Raw genomic sequence first — 23,951 nt, 5'->3', positions numbered from 1 at the left:
ATGTTTAAAATTCATGAGCAGCATCCAGTCTTCATATGTAAGGCTCGTGTGTGTGTGTGTGTGTGTGTGTGTGTGTGTGTGTGTACATACACAATATCTCCTTTGAACTTTGCTTACACCCCCTTCGAAGTCAGAACAAGCAAGGGAGCTTTGAGCCTGATGATAGAGCAGAAAGAGGGCAAGAGGTCCACCCGAGTTTGTGCCAAATTTTCTCCTCAGCTATGCTGTGGCAGCTTGAAACTCATAGCTCTAGTTTTACTAAATCCCGATTGTAATAGAATCACAACAGAGAAAAATTTAGCCCCCATTCATAAAGCTCATCTTGGAACCTGTTGCAGGGACAACAAAGACCATGGAGTCGGAGGATGCTGAGGTGATGGAAGACCAAATTTCTCGAGAGAAAATGCTGTCTGAGGACAAAGACTTTGGTCAGTTGAGCATTAAGATGTCATTAAGGACCATTATTAAGTTGGGCAGTTTACTTCCAATGCACCACTGTTCTGTCAATCAAAGTCAATAAAACTGTATTTATGATCAAAGTGAAAATCAAAACTATGTTGACTTTGGGATATCAAGAAAACAGTATTCAGAAATGCCTAGTCAAAAGTTAGCCTAGGGAGCTGGAGAGATTGCTAAGTAATTAAGAACACTTGCTGCTCTTCCAGAAGATCTGGGTTCAGTTCCTAATACCTATATGGCTGAAAGAAAAAGGGAAGGTGGACAGAGAAAAGAGGAAGGGTGGGAGTGAGAATCTTAACACTGAAATTAAAGATAATTCAATGTGTGTATGGTTCTTTTCTAATTGACTTAGGTGATGGAACAGACTACAGAACTGTAATAAAGGAAAAATTTTGTGTTACATGGGATAAGAACTCTTTGACTGGAGAATCTGCAACTTTATATCAGGGAATTATTCAGAAAGACCAAAAGCTGTTAAAGAATATATTTGATACGGATATCAACACTTATAAGATGCGACAAACAGTCCTCCTTTATGGAGATGCTGGAGTTGGGAAGACAACATTGTTGAGAAGGACAATGTTAGAATGGGCAGATGGGAATCTCTTCGAGAAGTTTGCCTATGTTTTTTATCTCAGTGGGAGAGAAATTAGTCAAGCAAAGGAGAAAAGCTTTGCTCAGTTAATATCCAAGAACTGGCCTAGGTCTGAAGTCCCCATTGAACAGATCCTGTCCGAGTCCAGAAATCTCCTTTTTCTGATCGATAGTTTTGATGAGCTGGACTTCTCATTTGAAGAGCCAGAGTATGCACTATGTAATGACTGGACCCAGGAGCACCCAGTGTCCTTTCTTATTAGTAGTTTGCTGAGGAAAGTGATGCTTCCTGAATCATTCTTGTTAGTAACAGCAAGATCCACAGCAAGGAAGAAACTTATGCCTTTGTTACATAAACCTCATTGCGTAGAGCTGCCGGGACTGTCTGAGAATGCAAGGATGGACTACATTCAGCATTTCTTTCTGAATGATAAGAAATGGGCTAAGGGTGTGATCTATTCAATAAGGAAGAATCCACGACTTTTCAACATGTGCCATGTCTGCCAAATGTGCTGGGTGGTCTGTACTTGTCTGAAGCAGCAAGTGGAGAAAGGTGGCGATATCGCAATGACCTGCCAAACCACCACAGCTCTGTTCACATGCTATGTCTGCAGCTTATTTTCACAGACAGATGGGAGCTCTGTTACTCTGCCCAACGAAACCCTACTGAGGAGCCTGTGCCAGGCAGCTGCTGAAGGTATCTGGACTATGAAGCATATACTCTACAAGAAAAATCTCAGAAAGCATGAGTTGACCAGAAATGACATCTCAGTCTTCTTGGATGCGAAGGTTCTTCATGAGGACACAGAGTATGAAAACTGCTATACGTTTGCTCACCTCCATGTTCAGGAGTTTTTTGGAGCTTTGTTCTACTTGTTAAGAGAGAATCCAGAAAAAAATGATTATCCCCTCAAACCTTTTGAAAGCTTGTATCTGTTACTTGAAAGCAACCATTCTGAGGACCCTCATTTGGAACAGATGAAATGCTTTTTGTTCGGTCTACTGAATAAAGAGCAAGTACGCCAACTGGAGGAAACGTTCAACTTTACAATATCCATGGACGTAAGAGGGCACTTACTTATGTGTCTGGAAGCAATAGAAAAAGATGACTCCTATCAATCCCAAATGAGACTTCTAGATTTGTTTCACTGTCTGTATGAGACTCAAGATAATGACTTCATAACTCAGGCACTGAGCTCTTTCCAAAAGATTGCTGTGCAGGTTGAAGAAGAAAGCCAGTTGCTTATATATTCATTCTGCTTTAAGCACTGCTACTCTCTACAAACTGTTAAACTAACTATAAAGGCAGAGTTAAGAGATATATTGGACATAGACCCCACAGATGAAACTTGGTAAGTGTTCAGTTTACTAGTCATGAAGTAGGTCTTACAGAAGGAAACATTGTTCAACTAAGGTAAAGTAACTATTTTTAGAAAATTCATCTGGAAGTCTTGATGAGGCTAATATATGTAGGTCACCTATCTGTCCTGTATCCCCCTAATCTCTGCAACTCTATATGATTTTACTCTATCCCTTTCATCAAGTTGGCTCTTCTGATTCTCCCCATTTAAACCTGTGAGAAAATATGAACTATGGAATTTCTATATTTAACTAAAATTAAGGGCTATTCTGTGTCATACAGCTATATAGTGAACAGGATGCTTAATGTATTAACCAGTTTAATCCTTGATGCCAAGAGAATTATGAACTCTTACATAGATACTACTTATGAGGTTACAATTCAAAAATTTCCAAAACTGAGATATATAGGTGTTTATCTAGAAAATAAATACATAGTTACTGATTCAAACATACATTGAGCAATAACTATTATGCAGTGACTATTGCTCACATAGGTGCCGATCATTCAATACAGCATGTATTTGTTCTTCCACTGGTCCTACAGGGTAAATGCTATCTTTTTCAATTTGACTAATGAAAAAGCTGAGCTATACGAAATCATAGTCATAACTGAGGTCACCATCAGATTTTAAGTCTTTGAGTTTCAACTTTTCTGTTGGGAAAACTGTTCCATTGGCATAATTGGAAAAGCATCCCTCTGTTAAGAGAACACATTTTATTCCTTTTTCTCAGTATGGCTCATCATTTAAGATGTTTGCAAATTGGAAGCTCAAGTCATAGTCTGCCACTCTGCAGCATCATTCATTACATTGTCCTTCAACAAAGTTGGGACTTAAAATCTCACCATCTTAAAGCATGCTAGATAATACCATGAAGTGACATTCCAACCTCGTTCATTTCAACCATATTTCAATACAGAGGGGTGGGTAGATAGTTTAGCATTAATTCATTTCAATAGCTAAACTCAGGTTTTAAAAAAAAAGAACTTTATTCCTGTATGCGGTGTCGCTCCGCCGCTTCCAGCAGATGAGGGAGGGGGACTTGATCGGGGGGAGGGGGAGGGAAATGGGAAGCGGTTGCGGGGACGAGGCAGAAATCCTTAATAAATAAATAAATTTTTAAAAAAAAGAACTTTACAGAGTGGACATGCTTGTGTAATCACAGTGCTGGAGGAGGCAGAGTCAAGCAGATCCCTGGAACTCACTAGCCAGTCAGCATATTCTATTTGGCAATTTCCAGGTCACTGAGAAAGCTTGTCTGAGACATAAAGCTTGCCCCCTGAGAAACAACACCTGAGGTTGCCCTCTGACCTCCGCATGAGTGCATACACCTGGAGGAAAACAGACACACAAGGTTGGATGTGGCTGATCACATCTTTAATCTCAGCACTGCAGAGACAGAGGAAGATCTATTGATTTGTGGTCAGGGGAGACTATGTGGCAAGTTTGAGACTAGCCAGGGACATATAGGGAAGCCCTCTTTCAAAATTAAAGGTAAAGCAACAATAAAAAACCCAAAACAAAAACAGAACATACAGATATGTGGATGAGACTTCTTTATTCTGAGGTTCTCCCTCCAAAGTGAAGTATCTGTAGAATATATTATATTATATTATATTATATTATATTTGTAGTATATATTATATATAGTATATTATATATATATGGAGGAAATGGATGAGATTTTAGGGGAAGGAGGCTTGGGTAAATAAAATCTTGGGATAGTCAAGAGTCGAGGTCCTGATGGACTATTCATAACAAAGATGGAACTAAAGTGCTTTCATAGCATATGCTTATCCAATAGCAGCGAAAGTGGCTGGTATTTCCTTTTTCCATATTACACAGCCTCAAGGATACTGTTGCTCGAATCACTCACTACTGGCAAGATCTGTTTTCTGTGCTGCATACAAATGAATCCCTGAGAGAAATGGATCTGTATGAAAGCATCCTTGATGAATCATTGATGAAGATTATAAATGAAGAATTAAGTCACCCAAAGTGCAAACTACAAAAACTACAGTAAGTCTTAGATGAGGAATTGTTGTGTGTGTGTGTGTGTGTGTGTGTGTGTGTGTGTTTTGTTTTGAGACAGGGTTTCCTCTGTGTAGCCCTGGCAGTCCTGGACCTTGCTCTGTCGACTAGGCTGGCCTTGAACTCAGAAATCTGTCTTCCTCTGAGTGTTGAGATCGAAGGCATGGGTCAATGTCTTTTGGCACAGGGGAAATTTTAAGGGAGTATTCCCATTGGTTTTCTTTTGCCCTACCTTCTACCCTTGTTAGGGAAAATCAGTAGTAATTAGAAATAGTTATATGACACATATACTTTTTGGTCAATGAAGGATGATAGTGGTCACTCTGTTTCCCAGTGACCCAGACCAATGTTAGTATGTGTAAAGACAGCCTTTCATGTTTTCACAAGGCCCAAACCACAAAATGATGTTAAATCTTCCTTCATTAAATAATGTGTGGCTGTACATAAAATCATTGTGCAAAACATTCTAAGAGCATGAATAATGGAGATGCCTAAAGATATGGGATCATGACTTCATTTGTTCTGGGAAAGATGGCAATGGTTGCAGAAGCTGTTGGCATGTGGTTCTGAGACTGCATTAGAAATTTTCTGAATGAAGAATGTCAGAGAACTAAGACCTTAAATTTACCTCACAAAAATACTTACAAAAGTATTACACAGAACTTATTTTATATTAATTTTTCTTTTGACTGGTTTATATTTGATAAGATCAATTTTAGTAAATATGACAAATAAGTTTAATGACAATCATAAACATCTTTAGAGCCAACACTCCAGAAGAGCATTGAGATGAAAATGCTCCATCTACACCTTCCTATTCAGTCACCCCGTGTCACTAGTGTGAGGCGACCATCTTCTCCAGCTAGCTGTGTTTCATTATAGAAACCATATAACTAACATAGGATGTGGCTGTGTCTGTTTTCAATAGAATGCTGTCAAACTTTATCTTTGTGTATTTGACTAGTTTGTTTTCATTGCTGATAGGCATTGTCATTGCATTGTGTGACTATATTGCAATTTTTAGCTCATTTTGTCTTTGTTAATAAAAAACTTTTTTCTCAATATTTAGTTATTGGAAATGAAGCTGTTATGAATATTGTTTAGCTGTTTGTGAATTTTTTACATCTTTGGTTAAAATGTGAGTTGGCTAGTCCACAGATGTATCTGTTAAGATCATGCTGGTTTTGCAACACAGTTATGCCCACAATATATGAATATTCCACCTGCTCCTTACCTGTGCCCATGTTTACTCTGGTCAGTTCTAAAATCATAATTTGGTTCCAGATTACCTCCATTTAAAATACGCATGATTGCACATCTCTTGCTGTTGGCTCTCCTGGGGAATGGAACTGTCTGTATACTCCTCTGCATTTAGCGCCTATAATGTGTGTAATGTCTATTTTGTGGTTAGTCATGTATACCACACCAAACAAATAGGACATCCTTGTTCCTAGTATTGCCAAATAGATGTCATCTTGGAGACTAGCCTCCAGTCCTGTCAAATATTTCTCCTTAGAATCTCATGGCTGGGAGCTCTGACCTCAAATTTCAAGCATTATCTAAACCTACAGATAGATGAGGAGAGGCCACTGGTTCTGTGAGATCTTTTCACTCATCCCTAAGCATCTCCCTCACATTGTCTTCTCCATATGTCACCAGTGGAAATATTTGTTATTACAAATGCTACCTTTTGGCTAATGGCTTCTATTAAAACAAGAGTCCCAAGGGATGATGCCATGGTGACTGTTCTCAGTCTTGGGCTCCTTAGTGATAAGTCCCTTTCTTTTGAAAAAAATTGCTTCCAAATTATATTTACATAGTAACTTAGAGGGACGGTTAGCTTTGTAAATGAATAAAAGTATTTTCTTTTTCTTTTTTTTTTTTTTGAGTGAAAGCTCATGATTTTATTGTCTTCATAACAAGATCAGCTTAGAACTGGATCACTTTGCCCTTTCTCTTCTTATCACCTCCCAGTTCAAAATGCTTGCATCTCTTAATAGCCAGCATCCTCTTAGATCTGCAGTTGGGCTCCACACATTCCAGTCTCAGCACAATCTTCTTTGTAGTTTTTGCCTTTTTGCGGAAAATAGGCTTAGTCTGCCCACCACCCTGTCATAACGCCGCTTTCCCTGGGCATACAAAGAATCTTTGCCCTTCCTGTACTGGGTCACTTTGTGGGCTTGGTGCTTGCCACATTTCTTGCAGAATGTCCGGCGGGTCTTAGGAATGTTCACCATGTTGGCGGGTACGATATCGGCATTGGATAAAAGTATTTTCTTGTGGGTGCTTAGTTGGGGATAGAAGAAATGGAGGAAGAAAGAATGCTGTGTAATGAGCTGAGGAGGGGCGTGCTTTCCAGGGGCCTTAGTAGTTATGGTGCAGCATAGATAGATGAATTCAGAGTCAGAAGGGACATTGCAGGGGAATCAAGTACATCAAACACAAATGCGAATAGAAGGAAATAAAGAAAAATTGGGAGGTGACCTTTGTATTTCCTCTACACTCGCTGACGCCCACAGCATACCAGCAGGTCTGCAACAGTGTATGTTGCTAATGATACACATCTGATAGTTGATCCTAATTGCTCATCTGCTTTTGATTATGGAAAAGATTTAAGCATTGTAAGTTCATGTTGTCGTTGAAGTATTTGGAAAGACCCTGGTAATTGTGATAGTCTTCCTAAACCTTCAGAGGCTTCTCTCTACCTTTCCTGGTATTACCATCTTCACTTCCTGTAATGTCAAATAGTTGAGAATGTCAGTAGTCAGATTACAAATTCAAACTCACTTGAGTTTCTCAGTACTTCTCTGGAACTCCTTTGGCGCCTTACCCGTAGTATGAGAAACCCAGCATCAGATAAAAGATGAGAATAATGATTGGAAGGGGATGATGACGCTGTGCGTGGAGCTGACTGTATAAACACTCTTGTATGTATTTCTGCTGAAGGTTTGGATCGGTCTGCTTCCTGAATAGCTGTCAGGATTTTAGTTTTTTGTCTGCCTGCCATACCCTGACACATCTCGACCTGAAACATACTGACTTAGAAGACAATGGGTTAAGGAGCTTATGCACAGGCTTGAAATGCCAACAGTGTAAATTACGGGTGCTGAGGTAAGTTTGAGCTTTCAATATAACTTTTGTCTGCCCAATAGACAAAAGGTGAAGTCTGGGCTTGGTGTTCATAGAGATGTTTAGTTAATGGAAGCCTACTTTTTCTAGTTCATTTTTTTTTTCACAACAAGACTGCTCACTCCTCTCATTCCCCATGAAACACCTTTCATTGTATATAATTCTATGTCTTTATCTCCCAGATGAAGGGCGGGAACTGACAGTTCTAGGATATATTGTACTTTTGACTAATGGTAGTAAGAAACCGTGCTTGTTAGAGAAAGCTCTATTTGATTATTGATAATGAATTCTTACTATCTTCAACTGTGACTCAGAACCAAGCCTAGAAGACTGAGAAAGAACAGTGTGGCAACTGTCAACCGTCAAGGTGTGCACTGTCATGTACTGTCCCTCTTATTGGTGGCCTTCAGTTGCTCTTCAGGAATAGAAGCACCTTAGCCATCAGCCCTGGTCTGCACATTGGATGACAGCTTTTAAGAAAACTCTTTATTTTTCTAGTCAACGTCAGTCAAATCGGTTTCACATGCACATAAAACCAGAAAAATAGTTTATCTTAAATGTTTTTATAATCTCCGGACAATTTGTGAGTCAAGCCTGAACTTTAATGCACAAAGGGACATGGTAAGTTGCTTTCTCACAAATAAGACTTATAATCGAGGAACTGGAGAAGTGGCAAAGCGTAGAGTAAGACCTTCTTTTTAAAATAGGAAGGTGAATTTTGTGACTACTGGCGAGTTTTTGAAAGTCTTAGCTAGGTTTTAAAATATGAAATTCACTTGATAATAGTACATCTTGGGAGTTGATGGGCAATTCTTGAGCATGGGTTATGTACAGTTGTGAGTGGGTCAGGTTGAGATAGAAACTTAGTCAACAGGCAAGTAGATTTAGGATTAAACCTGTATTATCTGGAGTCAAGTGAGATATATGCCACTGGTTCTTGTGTCTAAAAAGAAAATGTCAATAGCAAAAAACTTGCAATGTTATTTGGTAGGTAAGATGTTCTTAAAGTATTGACCGTAAGCCGGGCAGTGGTGGTGCACGCTTTTAATCCCAGCACTTGGGAGGCAGAGTCAGGTGAATCTCTGTGAATTCAAGGCCAGCCTGGTCTACAGAGCGAGTTCCAGGACAGACTCCAAAACCACAGAGAAACCCTGTCTCGAAAAACCAAAAAAAAAAAAAAAAGGTATTGACCGTAGATCTAAAACAAAAGCTTTGGCACTGGAAATAGCAGGACTTGATAAGATCCCTTTTCTGTTGATATTTGGATAATGTCTTTTACCGATGATGCTCGATGTAGAACTCGCTAGCAAGCTTTCAAGTGGGAAACTTTGTGACATGACTTAGTAGGTCCAGAAGTGACTGTTTTGTCACAAGTTCTCAAAGTTTGCGGCAATATAATACTGTATTATGGAAGTGTGGTTGTTCTCCAAATGCAGATGGTCACAGGGTATTATAATCAATAGTATTGTAGGCCTCCTCAAAATAGTTCATCTATCTTGGTACCCAATCTCCTATTTGCTTTATATCTCATTAGATTTGGACATATGAATGTCCCTTAGTCCAGTTTTTGCTTTTTATATATTTTTATTATTGCATTTTGATATTTTCTGACTTGATATGAGTCATGAAACTGTTGAAAAACAATAGTTCCCAGTCTTTTCTGCTAACTACAGTCCTTATTGCAAGAATTTTGCAAATATACAGATAAAATATTTTAGAATAGTTTAAATTGTAGAGACATTTCAGATCTTGGATCTGGACATACTGAAAATTATCAGTAATTTGCATGGAAATGCTTCACTATAAATATATTTCAAGAGGAGAAAGGCCTATTCTCCTTCTCTTGGTAGGTGTTTTATTTGTATATTTCCTAATGGGTTTGCTCCTAAAAATGTTCAGAGAAAGTCTAGTATAGAGGTGCACACCTTTAAATCCCAGCAGTGGCAGGTGGATCTGAGTGTCAGGGTCATCCTTGCCAACATAGAGAGTTCCAGGCCAACCAAGACTACCTTAAGTCCCTTGCTTCCTCTTCCTTCTCTCTCCCTTCCTTCCCTCCTTGTCCCCCTCCTTTTTCCCTCCCCCTACTTCTTGGCCACCACATTAGGCCTCTGCCCACCGGTTCCCTGCCATGATGGACTGAATCTTCTGAAACCACGAACAAGATAAATCTTCCCTCCACTTAGTTGTTTGTTGGTTGTTTGTCACCATGACAGCAGGTAGGATGACACAGAGCTGCTCCCCTGTCTCCTGATCCAAACTCTGACTTTTGATGAGGGAACCCAGTGGCTCAGTGAAAAGGTACTACTCTTAAAGGCTGGGAATGTAGGCCCTGCTTAAACAACAAAATAAAGGAATGTCTTACATACACCTGTCTTACATACACCTGGGCACACAGCCATGTCATCTCTGCATAGGCCTCTGTGCAGGTATTTAGAAGGACTCCATGTGCACTTTCTTTTTCAGAAGCAATTTTATTTCTGATTTGCTTCTTATTCTCTATTTTACAATGCAGTGGTGGGGTTAAAACCTATGACTTTGTGCATGCTAGGCAAGCACTCTGTCACCGGAGCAATATCCCTGTTTTCATTCTTAAAAATTAGATCCTTAAAAATTAGATCCTTTTCTAACTCTGGAGTTTCACTGAGATGTATGGACCTTGGTTCTGACTAACATCACTGGTGATGTTTCTTTTTATTTACAAGTTCTTTACAATAAAGTTTTTAATATTAAAATAAAGCAAAATTAGGTCCTTTAGAAAATGTGGGTTGCTGCATGAATAAAAACCCATGGGAGACACAGCTCTGGCTCCTGATTTCTGGTTCACCTTTGCTTCACAAATCAGTGTACAACACCAACACAGCGGGTGAAGAAAACTCCTCTCCTCTTGATGGAAAAATACCATTTAAGGATTTAAAATTGCTTTCATTCATATTTTTAAGGCCCTGGAGGATGGGAAAGATGGTTCTCTCCAGTCCCGCTTATCATTCTATCAGGGCCATGTGCTTTAGCCATTCAATATTTTGTTTTATGTAGGGAAGCTAGATTTTCAGTCAAGATCTCCAAAAGTGGGAGGCTGCCACCCTCTATTTGAGTGAACAGAGGTTGTAATTCTCTGAAATGAGTAGTTTCCCTGGGGCTGTGTTGCTTTCCAGGTTGGAAGCCTGTGATGTGAATGTGAACCGCTGTCAACAACTGTCGGAGGCTCTGGAAAGGAACAGCAGCCTGGTATTTCTCAACCTGTCCACCAACAATCTGACAAATTATGGAGTGAAGTCGCTCTGCAAATTCTTTGGAAATCCCAACTGTTGCCTAGAGAGACTGTCGTGAGTCACTTTGTTTATAACTTATGAACTAGATAGAAATATTTATGGGGTAACATTAGCTGGCATGTTTATCAATCCTGAATGATCTTCGGAGCTCTTCCCATACTCTTCTCTTTTTTTTTTTTTTTTTTTCGAGACAGGGTTTCAGGGTTTCTCTGTGGTTTTGGAGCCTGTCCTGGAACTAGCTCTTGTAGACCAGGCTGGTCTCGAACTCACAGAGATCCGCTTGCCTCTGCCTCCCAAGTGCTGGGATTAAAGGCGTGCGCCACCACCGCCCGGCTCTCTTCTCTGATTTCTTCTTTGGTCCTGGGAGTAAACCCAGAACCTTGAACATGGTAAGCATGCAATACCACTAAGCTATATGACCACACGTCCCCTTCTTCCATGTTTCTGTCTCTGCCTGTGCTCCTCCCTCTCTTCCCCTCCCCCCTTTTCCCTCTCATGTACATGCCCTGCGTGCGGGCGTGTCCGCCCTGTGTGCGTGCGTGCCATGCGTGCATGCCCTGCGTGCGGGCGTGCCCAGCGCGTTTGCGTGCCAGCGTGTCTGCGTGCCCTGCGTGCGGGCGTGCCCTGCGTCTGTCTCTGCTTTTGTTTCTGTGTGTTGCTGTATTTGTGTTTCCCTCTCCACTCATCCCTCTTCTCTTGCCCCTCCTCTCTCTCCACCTTCCTCTCTTTGTGTCTATGTGTTATATTGAAAGGCATTTTCAGTACTTGTCCTTGCACAGGTACTATGTATAAATTCATGTGTGTGTGTGTGTGTGTGTGTGTGTGTGTGTGCGCGCGCGCGCGCGCGGAGGCCAACCCTGATAGTACCCAAGAGGTCAACTCTGGGTATCGTTCCTCAGGAGTAATCCACCTTAGTTTTTGAGACAATCTTTAATTGGCCTGGATCTCACCAAATAGGCTAAGCTGGCTGACCAGCACAGGTCCCAGAGATCTACCTGTTTTTACCCTCCTAGAATTGGGTTTATAACCACATTCTGCCATACTCCGCTTTTTAGATGGTTCTGGTGATCAAAATGGTGATTCTCATGCTTGTGTGGCAAGGACTTACCAACTGAGCTATTTCCTTAGCCCAACTTTTTTATGTTTAGCTTGGGTTTTTAAATATTTTAAAACTATTTTTTATGTTCTTCTAGCCTTCTCCAGTTTTGTGTCATTCTCTCCTATATCTAGATACAGCACAATTCACAATTTAAATATCTGTCAAGGTTGATTCTGTAGGAAAAGTGACTGATAGAAGTATCAGGTAATTTTCTCATTAAACATGGCAAGATGGGTGGAAACTGAATGGTCCCTCTCTCATCTGTTTTCTCCTTCAGCTTAGCAAGTTGTGGCTTCACAAAAGATGTTTGTGGCATTCTTTCCTTTGCTCTCACCGAAAGCAGGAGGCTGACACATTTGTGCTTGGCAGACAACCTCTTGGGAGATGAAGGGATAGAACTTCTCAGCGATGCCTTGAAACATCCACAGTGTACTCTCCAGAGCCTTGTGTGAGTGCCTAGCCCCTTCCCAATACAGCATAGTTTAGAATGGATGTATATACATATGTTTGCATATGCATATACATACACACTATCATAATAAAATCTTTAAAAACACAACTTTTAAATCACTTGAGCATGGTTTGTAGATATTTAGGGCTTTTCGTATCTTAGGAATTGCTTCTTCAAAGACTCCAGCTTCCTCTGGATGTTTTCTATTATAAATGTTATGCTTGCTGCCAGATGGTGGTGGCACACACCTTTAATCCCAGCATTCGGGAGGCAGAAGCAGGAGACTCTGAGCCCAAGGGCAGCCTTGTCTACAGAGCAAGTTCCAGGACTGGCTCCATAGGTATTGAGAAACTCCGTCTCGAAAAACAAAAACAAAAAAAAGTCATATCTGATTATTATCATGAATACTTATTTTTATATACTAGAAATAATTTTCCTAGTTTGTTGCTCTATTTATAACTTTATGGTAATTTACAGATTATTATATTTTAAAAATTGTTTTTAAGATACGGTCTTGTGTCACTTGGGCTAGTGTTGAACTTGCCATGTAATCTAGGCTAGTCTTGAATTTAGCAATACTGCTTCAGCCTCCCAAATGCTGGGATTATAGGCATGTACTACATTAACCCAGCCCAGATGTGTAAATTTTTTGAAAGTCCTTCTGCCTCATGAATCCTAAATTTTTTTAGTCATATTTTGGAAAGGTAATTTTGTTGTCTAATAATTTTATTATTAACATTTATATGTGAAATTATTCCAAATTTTTCTGAATTTAACATTTACATATTAACCTTTTTGAAACTAATCTTAAGAGTTATCATTATTTCCCTCCATTTATAAGGCATGTTATACCCAAATTATTAATGGTACAATGTCTTTTTTACTGATAAAAATATCCCTAGTAAATGTAAAGAAAGAACACTTAGCTTATTTCTATGACATGATTCTCTATTCCATGTCTTTTCTTCAGCAAGAGTACTGTATGCACTTTTAGGAAAACAAAGAGATCACTATTTGATTTATAGTGTGTAAAGCTGAGCCAGGTGCAATCCTAGAACCAGGGAGATTGAGCAGGAGAATTACTGAGTTTCAAACCCGGCAGGCCCTACAGTGAGAAGTAGGTCAGTCCGTGCTGCAGAGTTGAGACCTTGTTTCAGAAAAGTGGAAACAGACATTGGGATTGGCTCTGAAGAACACGAGTCCAGTTGTAAGGGTTTGGTGTAGACTAAGTGACTCGCATGGGACAGGCTGGGAGTAAGAGGTCGGATCTGAGGATTGGGGAGCAGATGAGACCAGCGCTGGGCGGAAGAGATGACTCCATCTTAACTCATTCTGTGCTTCCCTATAGGTTGCGGTGTTGCTTTTTCACTCCGGTTGGTAGTGAGTTCCTCTCCACTGCTCTGCTGATCAACAGGAGTTTGGTACATCTGGACCTGGGAGGAAACAGGCTTGAGGACAGTGGAATAAAGCTTCTGTGTCACGTCCTTCAGCAGCCAACTTGTACTCTTGAAGAGCTGGAGTAGGTTTTCTGGGACTCTCTTGTTGGGTACTTTGAACTAGGAATGGTCTTGGAGGGCAGGGGAGAGATGAAAGGAAGAACTGAGTGAGAGATGAGTGTCAGAGAAAGGATAGATCTGATTTTTTTCCCATTCTGTTGGAGATGAGCTAAAGACGCCTGTTTGTTTGAACGCAAAACTGAAACCCACAGTTACTATGGTCCCCATGATGTAAAGGTCCAGAGGCATCAGACTAAACAGGAGATGTTTTAGTTTGGATTATGCCCTAGTAGGTCTGTCTTTTATCGGCTATGTCCACAAAGCTGAAATTTCTCTTTCAGGTTTGTTTTTCAAGAGGTATTTGCTTTTTAAAATCATCGTTTTATTGTATTATATGTATATGAATGTTTTGCCTGCATGAATGAAGGTGTACCATGTGCATGCCTGGTGCCCACAAAAGCCAGTAAAAGGTTCTAGATCCCTGGAACAGGAGACAAAGACAGTTGTGAAATGCCATTGCAGGTACTGGTAATTGAACTCAGGTCCTCTGGAAGGGCAGCCTGTGCTCTTAACCACTGAGCCATCTCTCCCAGCCCTCAGGTTTATATTTAAACTAATTTTTCTATTAGGTCAGTATTCAAAGAAACTGGAGGATGTTTTTTTTAAGTTTTTTTTAGATTATAATATAATTTGTTTTTTTTCTTAATCCTACAATAGACTTTTTATAAAAAAGTTATTTATGTTTCCATAGAAAGTAATGTGGTTCTTCTCCAGATGGATGTGTCATTATATTCTGTTTTCATGCCCCAATTGACCTCCCCAGTGCCCTACCCTAAATATTTAGATGCCAAAATCTTGGTCATTAGCCAGAGGTGCTCTGAGGAAGTGATAGAAAGAAACATTACCTAGGTGGAGCCTGGTTAGAAGAAGCAGGTTACTGGGAGGGCAGTCCTTTCCCCCTGAACTTTCCGTGCCTTTCCTGTTTCTTATGGTAATATTCTTTGTACAATAGCATAACTCTTAGTGCACCACCACCTCAATTAAATGTTTTCCTTGATAAAGAGTAGCCCTGATTTCTTGACAGCACTAGAAACCACGTGAGGATATCATAGGCTGAAGAAAAGGAAAAGCAAGTGAAGAAACTACAACAGCTCTGAAATAGTAGGGGTGGGTACATGGGGACATGCATACCAGTTTTTGGTTTTTTCATTTTGTTTTGGAGACAGGGTTTCTGTGTCACACCTCTGGCTTTCCTGGAACTTGCTCTGTAGACCAGGCTGGCTTCAAAACTCAAGAGTTCCCTCTGCCTCCCAGGTGCTGGGATTAAAGATGCGCACCACCATCGTCCGGCTACATGTATACCTTTTTGATATAGGCTCTCACTAACTTAAGGCTGCCCCCTTGCACTCCCTCTGTAGTCCTGGTGAGCCTTGATCTCGTGATCCTTCTAAGTACTGGAAACCAGAGACCTGTGTGTGGCCTGTGAGGGAAGGCTTGTGAATGTGCAGAGGACATGGAAGAAATATCTTTCTGTAGCTTTTTTGTTTCTTCTTTAATGTTATCTTTTCATGTGCCTTGGTATTTTGCCTGCATATATGTGTATCCATGTGCAGATGTTGGATCCCTGGAACTGGAGTTACAGGCAGTTGTGAGCTACCATGTGGCTGCTGGAATTGAAACTGGGTCCTCTGGAAAAACAGCCAGTGCTCTTAAGCATTGAGTCATCTCTCCAGCCCCATTTAATGTTTATTTAATGCAACATTTTTATTCTTTGAAAGTTTTAAACATTTTATAGATTTTCATTATATCCAATACCATTCCCAAATACCCCAACAATTTTCCTCCCAATATCAAGTTGCCTTTTTAATAAATATTATTTTAGAACACACTGAATCTAATTGCTACTGCTCCTATGCAAAGGTTTGGGGTCATTTTTTGGAACATAGGCAACTACTAGCACCTATACTCGCAAAGAAAAGACTCCTCTTCTTAGAACTAAACAGAGGTGGGGCCTAGAGAGTCCCTCTTCCATCCATTTTGGTCTTGGGCAGGTATCACACACAGCTACTGTGAGCTGAGTACAACAGTCATATCATAGCCAAAAGACAAAATTTTAATAATTTTAGTGTGTGTGGCAGCAGCAGCAGCAGCAGCAGGTTGAACCTAGGGCTTTTATAGTTGACCTATTAATCCCAAGACCTCCAAGCCTATTTCCCAAACATAAAAAAAAAATAAAGTTCTACAGACTGAAAAGTTTCTTGGAAAGTTTATATTCATGTTTTAAAGAATTATTAATGCCTGAAGAGATCTCAGATATATTAACATTGATCACTCTGACAGAGGACCAGTTTGAGCCCAGCACTTCATTGGTGGTTCACAACTGTCTGTACTCCAGTACCTGGAGGATCCGTCAGTTTTCTGGATTACCTGAATACTGGGAGTGCATATAGTGCACATGCATACAGGCAGAACTGCCAGACCACAGGGGAACTTTTTCAAAATGGTAAAAAGAAACCACTAATGTACTCTAGACTTAGAAAGCATTGTTTAGGGGAGATAACTCTTCACACACTAGTTTCTTTTACTCATCAAGAAATTCCTTCTGGGGCAGATGGTAGTTACTCATGCCTTTAGTCCCAGCACCTGAGGCAGAGGCAGGGAAGATCTCTATGAATTTGAGGCTAGCCTGGTCTACAAAGCAAGTTCCAGGACAGACAGAACTAAATAGTGAAATAAAAAACAAAAACAAATAGGAAAACAACAAAATTCCTTCTGTTTTCTCCTGGTGATTAAGCCATCCCATCTCAGGTGTGTCCTGGTTGCATTCTACATAAAAGAGGTTCACTGTCTGGGCAACTCTGGAAGAGCTTAGTTCAGTCTTGCCATTGATGAGCTCTCTCGTCCTCTAATTTATTTTCTGTAGGTTGACGGGCTGTGTTCTCACGAGTGAGAGTTGTCTGGATCTGGCTTCTGTTCTTGTAAACAGCCCAAACCTGTGGAGCCTAGACCTCGGGAACAACAACTTAATGGATTCTGGCCTGCATATTCTGTGTGATGCTTTAAAAAATCCAAACTGCCAAATTCAGAGGCTAGGGTAAGTTCGGTTTTCCATTATAAAAACACAGTCTGGTCGGTGGTTGGTGAAGATAAAGGTAATTTTCTATGTGGGGAATGGAGATTAAATGATGCTCGAAGACAAGATAGTCTCAGAAATAAGGACCTGAATTCAGATTAACGGGCCTGTATTGTGTATGCCCTTTGCTAGAGAATCTTCATTTCACCCTTTTCTTCTTAGTACCTCAGATAGGTAAATAGTAAATAATATCTCCATGTTCTGACATTGTTCAGATATTCCAATTGTTCTTGATTATTTTTCTATATTAAATTGAAGATTTTGTTTCTGTGGGATGCCAACTTCTTAAGGAGCTTGTAATCTCTCGTCCTTTCTATATGCTTGTGATCGTTTAGTCCTAGGTTGTTCAATATTTTACTTTTGAGATTTGCTAGTTCAGCTTCACCTCTTTGATCTCTGAGATTATACTTTATTGTCAAGAAACCAAAATGTCAAATAACTAAAACACAAATTATGAACCATTAAAATCTAGAGTTGGAGGGCTAGTGAGTTGGCTCATTATATAAAGGCACTTGCTGCCAAGGACCAGAGTTCAGTTCTCAGAACTCACAGAACCCAAGATGTAGGAGAGAAATCATTCCTGAATGTTTTCCTCTGACTGCCACACATGGTCTTAGCACTGTGGTATACACACACCTCCACCCATGCACACATACACAATAAATACATGTATAAAATATGACTAGCAGTAGAATCCAGCCTACTGTTTTTCTATACAGATCCTCTTTTAAAGAGATGGCTCAGCGGTTAAGAGCATTGCCTGCTCTTCCAAAGGTCCTGAGCTCCATTCATTCCCAGCAACCACATGGTGGCTCACAACCATCTGAAATGAGATCTGATGCCCTCTTCTGGCTGTAGACACACAGACAGAATATTGTATACATAATAAATAAATGAATACTTTTTTTAAAAAAAAAGGAAAAAGCAGAATTTAATGACTTTTTCCAGGGCTAGCTTGTCCATCAGTCATGCTTTCGCTGGTGGATGGATCTGTGGCTGCGTTTTCTGTCTTCCTCCATTAGCTTGTGTGTGATCTCCTGCCTCATTAGTGCACTCTGATGAAGACAACTTTGCCACTGTGGCACCCACTAGGACGAGTCTTCCCATGTTTTTTTCAAGACCATTTTGGCTCTTCTTTTTATATTAGAACCAAATCCTTTTATTTTATGAACTAAAATCAACTTGGCTGAAATTTCTTTTACATACCTTGTATAATTTATTTTGCTAAAGTACATTTCAATATCTCTGCTTATAAAACATTAGGTTCTAATTTCTTATACAGTCATTCAATTTTGTTTAAATTACACTAATTTCATAAAATTAGTTAAAAATATTTATCCCTTTTGTTTCTTAAAACATTTTGTAAGGCTGTATTTATTCTTTGAATTTAATAAAAATTTCTGGTGAAACTAATTTTATATTTAGGATATTGTAATTCCAGATATAAATTTTAAAATTTGTTTGGGTTTTCAGTAGTGAGTTCTTTTTGGTATATTTTATCCATTTTATTTAAATTATGTAACTTATTGGCAAATTTTAGATAATTATCTACCAAAATTCTAACTCTATATTGATCTTTTTTTCCTTAATACTGGCAATCTGGTCTTTGTATCTTTTTTTTTTCAAAGAATGTAACACTGATAATCATTTTAATTTAAATATTAAGATTTATTATTTTTCGTAGGTTTATTTTATCATTTTTCAAAATTCTTTTTTTCTTTTTTTTCCAGTTTTTTGAGACAGGGTTTCTCTGTAGCTTTGAAGCTAGTTTTTGTAGAGCAGGCTGGCCTCAAAAGAGATCCACCTGCCTCTGTCTCCTGAGTGCTGGGATTGTGCCACCACTGCTTGACTTATTCTTCAAACTTTTAGTGGGGTGTTGATCATACAGTTTGCTTTTCTTTCCTATCACAGATATGTAGGCTACAGTTTTCCCTCAAATTACTGCAATAGCTTCATCCTGCACAATTATTTTATAGAGAGTATGAGGTTTTTTGCTTTGAGACAGGATCTCCCTTTTCTTGGCTGGCCTAAAACTCATTATGACCCACCTTCCACTGCTTCCCTAGTGTTGTGATTATAGGAGTGCGCCACAAAGCCTGATGAATCGTAGAGAGCTCTGTTTCAGTGCTCTGTCTTAAGGTGCACTTGCTGTGATGCCTGTACCTTGTGTTATAATTAATGTGACTTTCTCTTTTCCATATTCCACTTTGCTTTTAGTTTAATCATACTTTTTTTTTCCATGTAAGCAGCAACTTCGAAACAGTTTATATGCTCAGCACCTATATGAGCTTGAAATTTTATAACTGGGTAAATGGAGATGAAAGTGAAATTCAAATTAGTTGATTGGGAGAATATTGTGTGCAGAAGGTTATGTTCAAGTTATTTTGTCAGTTCCTACATTATTATTGACTTGAGCATGGACTCCTGATCAGGTGGTTGGATTTAATTATGTATCTTTTCTGACCTGGAGGCAAGGCAGTGAGTTTGAAATGCATGATAAATAATTATGACTATTTTTACAAAAGGTGTAATTTCTCTCTGTCTCTCTCTGCCTCTGTCTATCTCTGTCTTATCTCTCTGTCTCTTTGTCTGTGTCTGTCTGTCTGTGTGTCTGTCTCTGTCTCTGTCTGTGTCTGTGTGTGTCTGTCGTCTGTCTGTCTGTGTGTGTGTGTGTGTGTCTGTCTGTCGTCTGTCTGTCGTCTGTGCCTGCCTGCCTGCCTGCCTGCCTGTGCCTGCCTGCCTGTGCCTGCCTGCCTGTGCCTGCCTGCCTGTGCCTGCCTGCCTGTGCCTGCCTGCCTGTGCCTGCCTGCCTGTGCCTGCCTGCCTGTGCCTGCCTGTGCCTGCCTGTGCCCGCCTGTGCCCGCCTGTGCCCGCCTGCCTGCCTGTCTGTGCCTGCCTGCCTGCCTGTCTGTGCCTGCCTGCCTGCCTGTGCCTGCCTGTGCCTGCCTGCCTGCCTGCCTGTGCCTGCCTGCCTGCCTGCCTGTGCCTGCCTGCCTGCCTGCCTGTCTGTGCCTGCCTGCCTGCCTGTCTGTGCCTGCCTGCCTGCCTGCCTGCCTGCCTGTGCCTGCCTGTCTGTGTCTGCCTGTCTGTGCCTGCCTGTCTGTGCCTGCCTGCCTGTGCCTGCCTGCCTGTGCCTGCCTGCCTGTGCCTGCCTGCCTGCCTGCCTGTCTGCCTGTGCCTGCTTGCCTGTGCTGCCTGCCTGTGCCTGCCTGCCTGCCTGTGCCTGCCTGCCTGCCTGCCTGTGCCTGCCTGCCTGCCTGCCTGTCTGTGCCTGCCTGCCTGCCTGTCTGTGCCTGCCTGCCTGCCTGCCTGCCTGTGCCTGCCTGTCTGTGTCTGCCTGTCTGTGCCTGCCTGCCTGCCTGTGCCTGCCTGCCTGCCTGCCTGTGCCTGCCTGCCTGCCTGCCTGTGCCTGCCTGCCTGTCTGCCTGTGCCTGCCTGCCTGTGCCTGCCTGCCTGTCTGCCTGTGCCTGCCTGTGTCTGCCTGTGCCTGTCTGCCTGTGCCTGTCTGCCTGTGCCTGCCTGCCTGTGCCTGCCTGCCTGTGCCTGCCTGCCTGTGCCTGCCTGCCTGTGCCTGCCTGCCTGTGCCTGCCTGCCTGTGCCTGCCTGCCTGCCTGTCTGCCTGTGCCTGCTTGCCTGTGCTGCCTGCCTGTGCCTGCCTGCCTGCCTGTGCCTGCCTGCCTGTGCCTGCCTGCCTGCCTGTGCCTGCCTGTCTGTCTGTGCCTGCCTGTACCTGCCTGCCTGCCTGTACCTGCCTGCCTGTCTGTCTGGGTCTGTCGTCTGTGGGTCTGGGTCTGTCTGTCGTCGTCTGTCTGTGGTCTATCTGTTGTCGTCTGTCTGTGGTCTCTGTCTCTGTCTGTGGTCTGTCTGTCTCTGTCTGTGGTCTGTCTGTCTCTGTCTCTCTATGGTCTGTCTGTCTCTGTCTGTGGTCTGTCTGTCTCTGTCTCTCTATGGTCTGTCTGTCTCTGTCTCTCTGTCTCTGTGTGCATGTGTTGCATGTGCTTGGAGTCCAAAGGAGGACTTCAAGTGTTCTCTGTATCACCCTCTACCTTATTTTCCAGAGACAGTCTGTTAGAGAAAGTCTTTCACTGAAGCTGGAGCTAGGCTAGCAACTAGCAACTAGCCTCAGATAGCCTCCTGTCTCTGCTCTTTACCTGGAGTTACATGCCTTGCTTTTTTATGTGAGTTCTGAGGATTAAAAATGGGATCCCCATGTTTGTATAACAAGAATTATTACCCACCATCCTGGTTGGTGGTGTTTTCATTTATATATTGTGTCAACTTGGCACAGGCTGAAAAAGGAACCTCAGTTGAGAAAATGGTCTCCATCAGATAGGCCTTTGTAGCCAAGTGTGTTGGGCATTTTCATATGTAAATATGTATATATACCTATATATAATTTATATATAATTTATTTTTATTTATGTGCCTTGATGTTGCCTGCATGTTTGCCTGCATGTGAGGATGCTGAATCCCCTGGAACTGGAGTTAGACAGTTGTGAGCTGCCATATGGGTGCTGGGAATTGAACCAGCAGTCCTCTGGAAGATCAGCGAGTGCTCTTAAGCACTGAATCTTATTTTCTTAATGATCCATGTGGGAGGGCCTAACCTATTGTGGGTAGTACCATCCCTGGTTTGTAGAGGAGAGCAAGCAGGTAAGCAGCATTCCCCCACAGCTTCTGCTTCACTCAGTCGCTGTTCTAATTCTGGCCTTGCGGCCCTGCCCTGACTTCCTTCAGTAGAGTGTGTAAGTTTAAGAGGAAGAATCTCTTTCCTCTTCAAATTAATTTCTTCCCCATGGTGTTTTATGACAGCAATAGGAACCCTGATTAAGACACCCACTGAACTACTTTGCTAGCCTTGGATGTGGATTCACATAAGCAACACTGTGCTTGAAGTTTTATTATTTCTTTTTTTTTTAAGCACTCAGTACTAAGTTTCTAAAATCTGCTTCCGTTGATATATTTTAGTTTATCCTTAGATCAAGATTTCAACCTCTTGGGGCTGTTGAGATAGCTCAGTGAGTAAAGGGACTTAACCAACTGTGCAGCTGGAATTTGATGATCTCTGCAACCCCTCAGAAGGCTTCCATAAAGATGTTCTCTGACCTCGCAATGTACTAGGGCACATGTGCCCACACACACACACAATTAAATTCAGTTATTTTATATTTTTGCATCATTTCAAGGACTTGTAATTATGAATTGTAATTCATGTTAGAATGGGTATCTAATCTCTAATTATGTAAGTTCCTGTAGTCCTTGAATTTACTCTAGCTGTATTCATGTGTCTTTTAATTTCTAAAATTATCTTTCAAAGTTGACAAGTCTCTTAAGTGTCCTATGCCACAAAATAAATTCATTTTCCCTCTTGTCTCTCTTCCTGTAGATTGGAAAACTGCGGCTTAACCTCTGCTTGCTGTCATGATCTCTTTAGTCTTTTTTGTACCAACCAAAGTTTGGTACAAATGAACTTAATGAAGAACGCCCTCGGTTATGACACAATTAAAAATTTATGTAAAGTCTTGAGGTGTCCAACATGCAAAATGAAGTTTCTAGCGTAAGTCTTTACTTGTCAGGTGGAAAATGTCATATGTTGAGGGATTTGGTTTACCCATTTGTTAACTGAGGTTTCTGTCCTGCCCGGTTCCCACAGTCATTAAGTCCCAAAGAACTTACACAGAGGTCTGCATTAATTATAAACTGATTGACCTATTAGCTCAGGCTTCCTGTTAACTCTTATAACTTAACCCATAATTCTTGTTGGTATTAGCCACATGGCTTGGTACCTTTTTCGGTGAGGCAGTCATATCTTGCTTGCTCTGTGTCTGGCTTCCTCTCTGTCTGGGTGGGTGATGACTGCAGACTGAAACTTTCCTCTTCCCAGAATTCTTGTTTCCCTGCCACTCCTTCCTGCCGGGCTACTGGCCAATCAGCATTTATTTAAAATACTCCCATTCTTTCCTTTATGCCCTCAGAATCAACCTGGTACATTTTGGTAGCTTGATCTGGAACTGGACTAGTTGAATTTGAATTCTGGCCCTGCCTCTGTTCAACTTGGGATATTCTTTAACATATCCATAAAGAAGTCTCATCTGTAAAATGCGTCAATTGAGAAAATTTGCCACAGGGTTATTAGGAGGCTCTGTTAGGCTTCGGGCTGACACAATGCTCAGTCTAACAAACAGGAATGTGTTCCCTATTCTCCCTAGGAGAAGGCTCCCAGGGGCCCTTGTTAACTGTCATTTTCCTCTCCTATATGACACTGCACTGTGCTCATCCCCTTCCACATCTCATTCCTACTCCCCATCAATGTTAAATTCCCAACCTGAGCAAAGGTTTTTGTTGTATGTTTGTTTTCTTTTCTCTCCTGAAGTTCTAGAAGGTAAAAAAGATGTTCATTTATCTTCTCAGGTTGGACAAAAGGGAAATTGACAGGAAGAAAATCAAGAAGTTTTTGAACGATGTAAAAATTAACAATCCAGAATTGGTGATTAGGCCACACTATTCTGCTACAGAAAGTGGGTGCTGGTGGCAGTATTTCTGAAGAAATTGATGTGCCTTTAAAAATTAAAAAAAAAAAACCCAAACACATAACTTCAAATGGTATGGTCTTTAACATGTAAGAAATACGGTCTATCCAGAGATCTGAATTGCATTTCTAATAGGGATAAGTTACACACTGCTCTGTAAAATGTTTGCTGTCTTTCACACAGGGGTCGAGAAAATAAAGCAAAAGCCACAAAATGCTATAAGTGTCAAATGTTTTTTATTTGCTGTGGAGCTTAAAATCTTTGGAAGAAGTACAGAAATAAACTTGATGACCGGACTTATTTTAGGATTACCTTTGCTGCGATGAAACACCACAAACAAAAGCTACTTGGGGAGGAAAGGGTTTATAATGACTCGCCAAAAGCCATGAAGGCAGAAAC

The 23,951-nt window shown here is 41.1% G+C and overlaps 1 protein-coding gene across 1 annotated transcript; it reads left to right on the top strand.

The window, feature by feature from the left end:
• Nucleotides 1-352: 352 nt before the first annotated feature.
• Nucleotides 353-23,566, top strand: Nlrp14 (NLR family pyrin domain containing 14). Its single transcript, XM_041667243.1, has 10 exons — nt 353-428; nt 812-2,405; nt 4,260-4,433; nt 7,392-7,556; nt 10,727-10,897; nt 12,220-12,390; nt 13,742-13,912; nt 16,813-16,983; nt 22,409-22,579; nt 23,434-23,566. The coding sequence occupies exons 1-10, from the start codon at nt 353-355 to the stop codon at nt 23,564-23,566; spliced, it is 2,997 nt and encodes a 998-aa protein (XP_041523177.1).
• Nucleotides 23,567-23,951: the final 385 nt, after the last annotated feature.

The sequence above is a fragment of the Microtus oregoni genome, unplaced genomic scaffold (assembly GCF_018167655.1).
Source record: "Microtus oregoni isolate MIOR12 unplaced genomic scaffold, Mior012 000016F_ref0000370, whole genome shotgun sequence".
NCBI classification, from domain to species: Eukaryota; Metazoa; Chordata; class Mammalia; order Rodentia; family Cricetidae; genus Microtus; species Microtus oregoni.
Note: the sequence above shows the minus strand (reverse complement) of the source record. Positions and strands in the feature narration are given on the sequence as shown.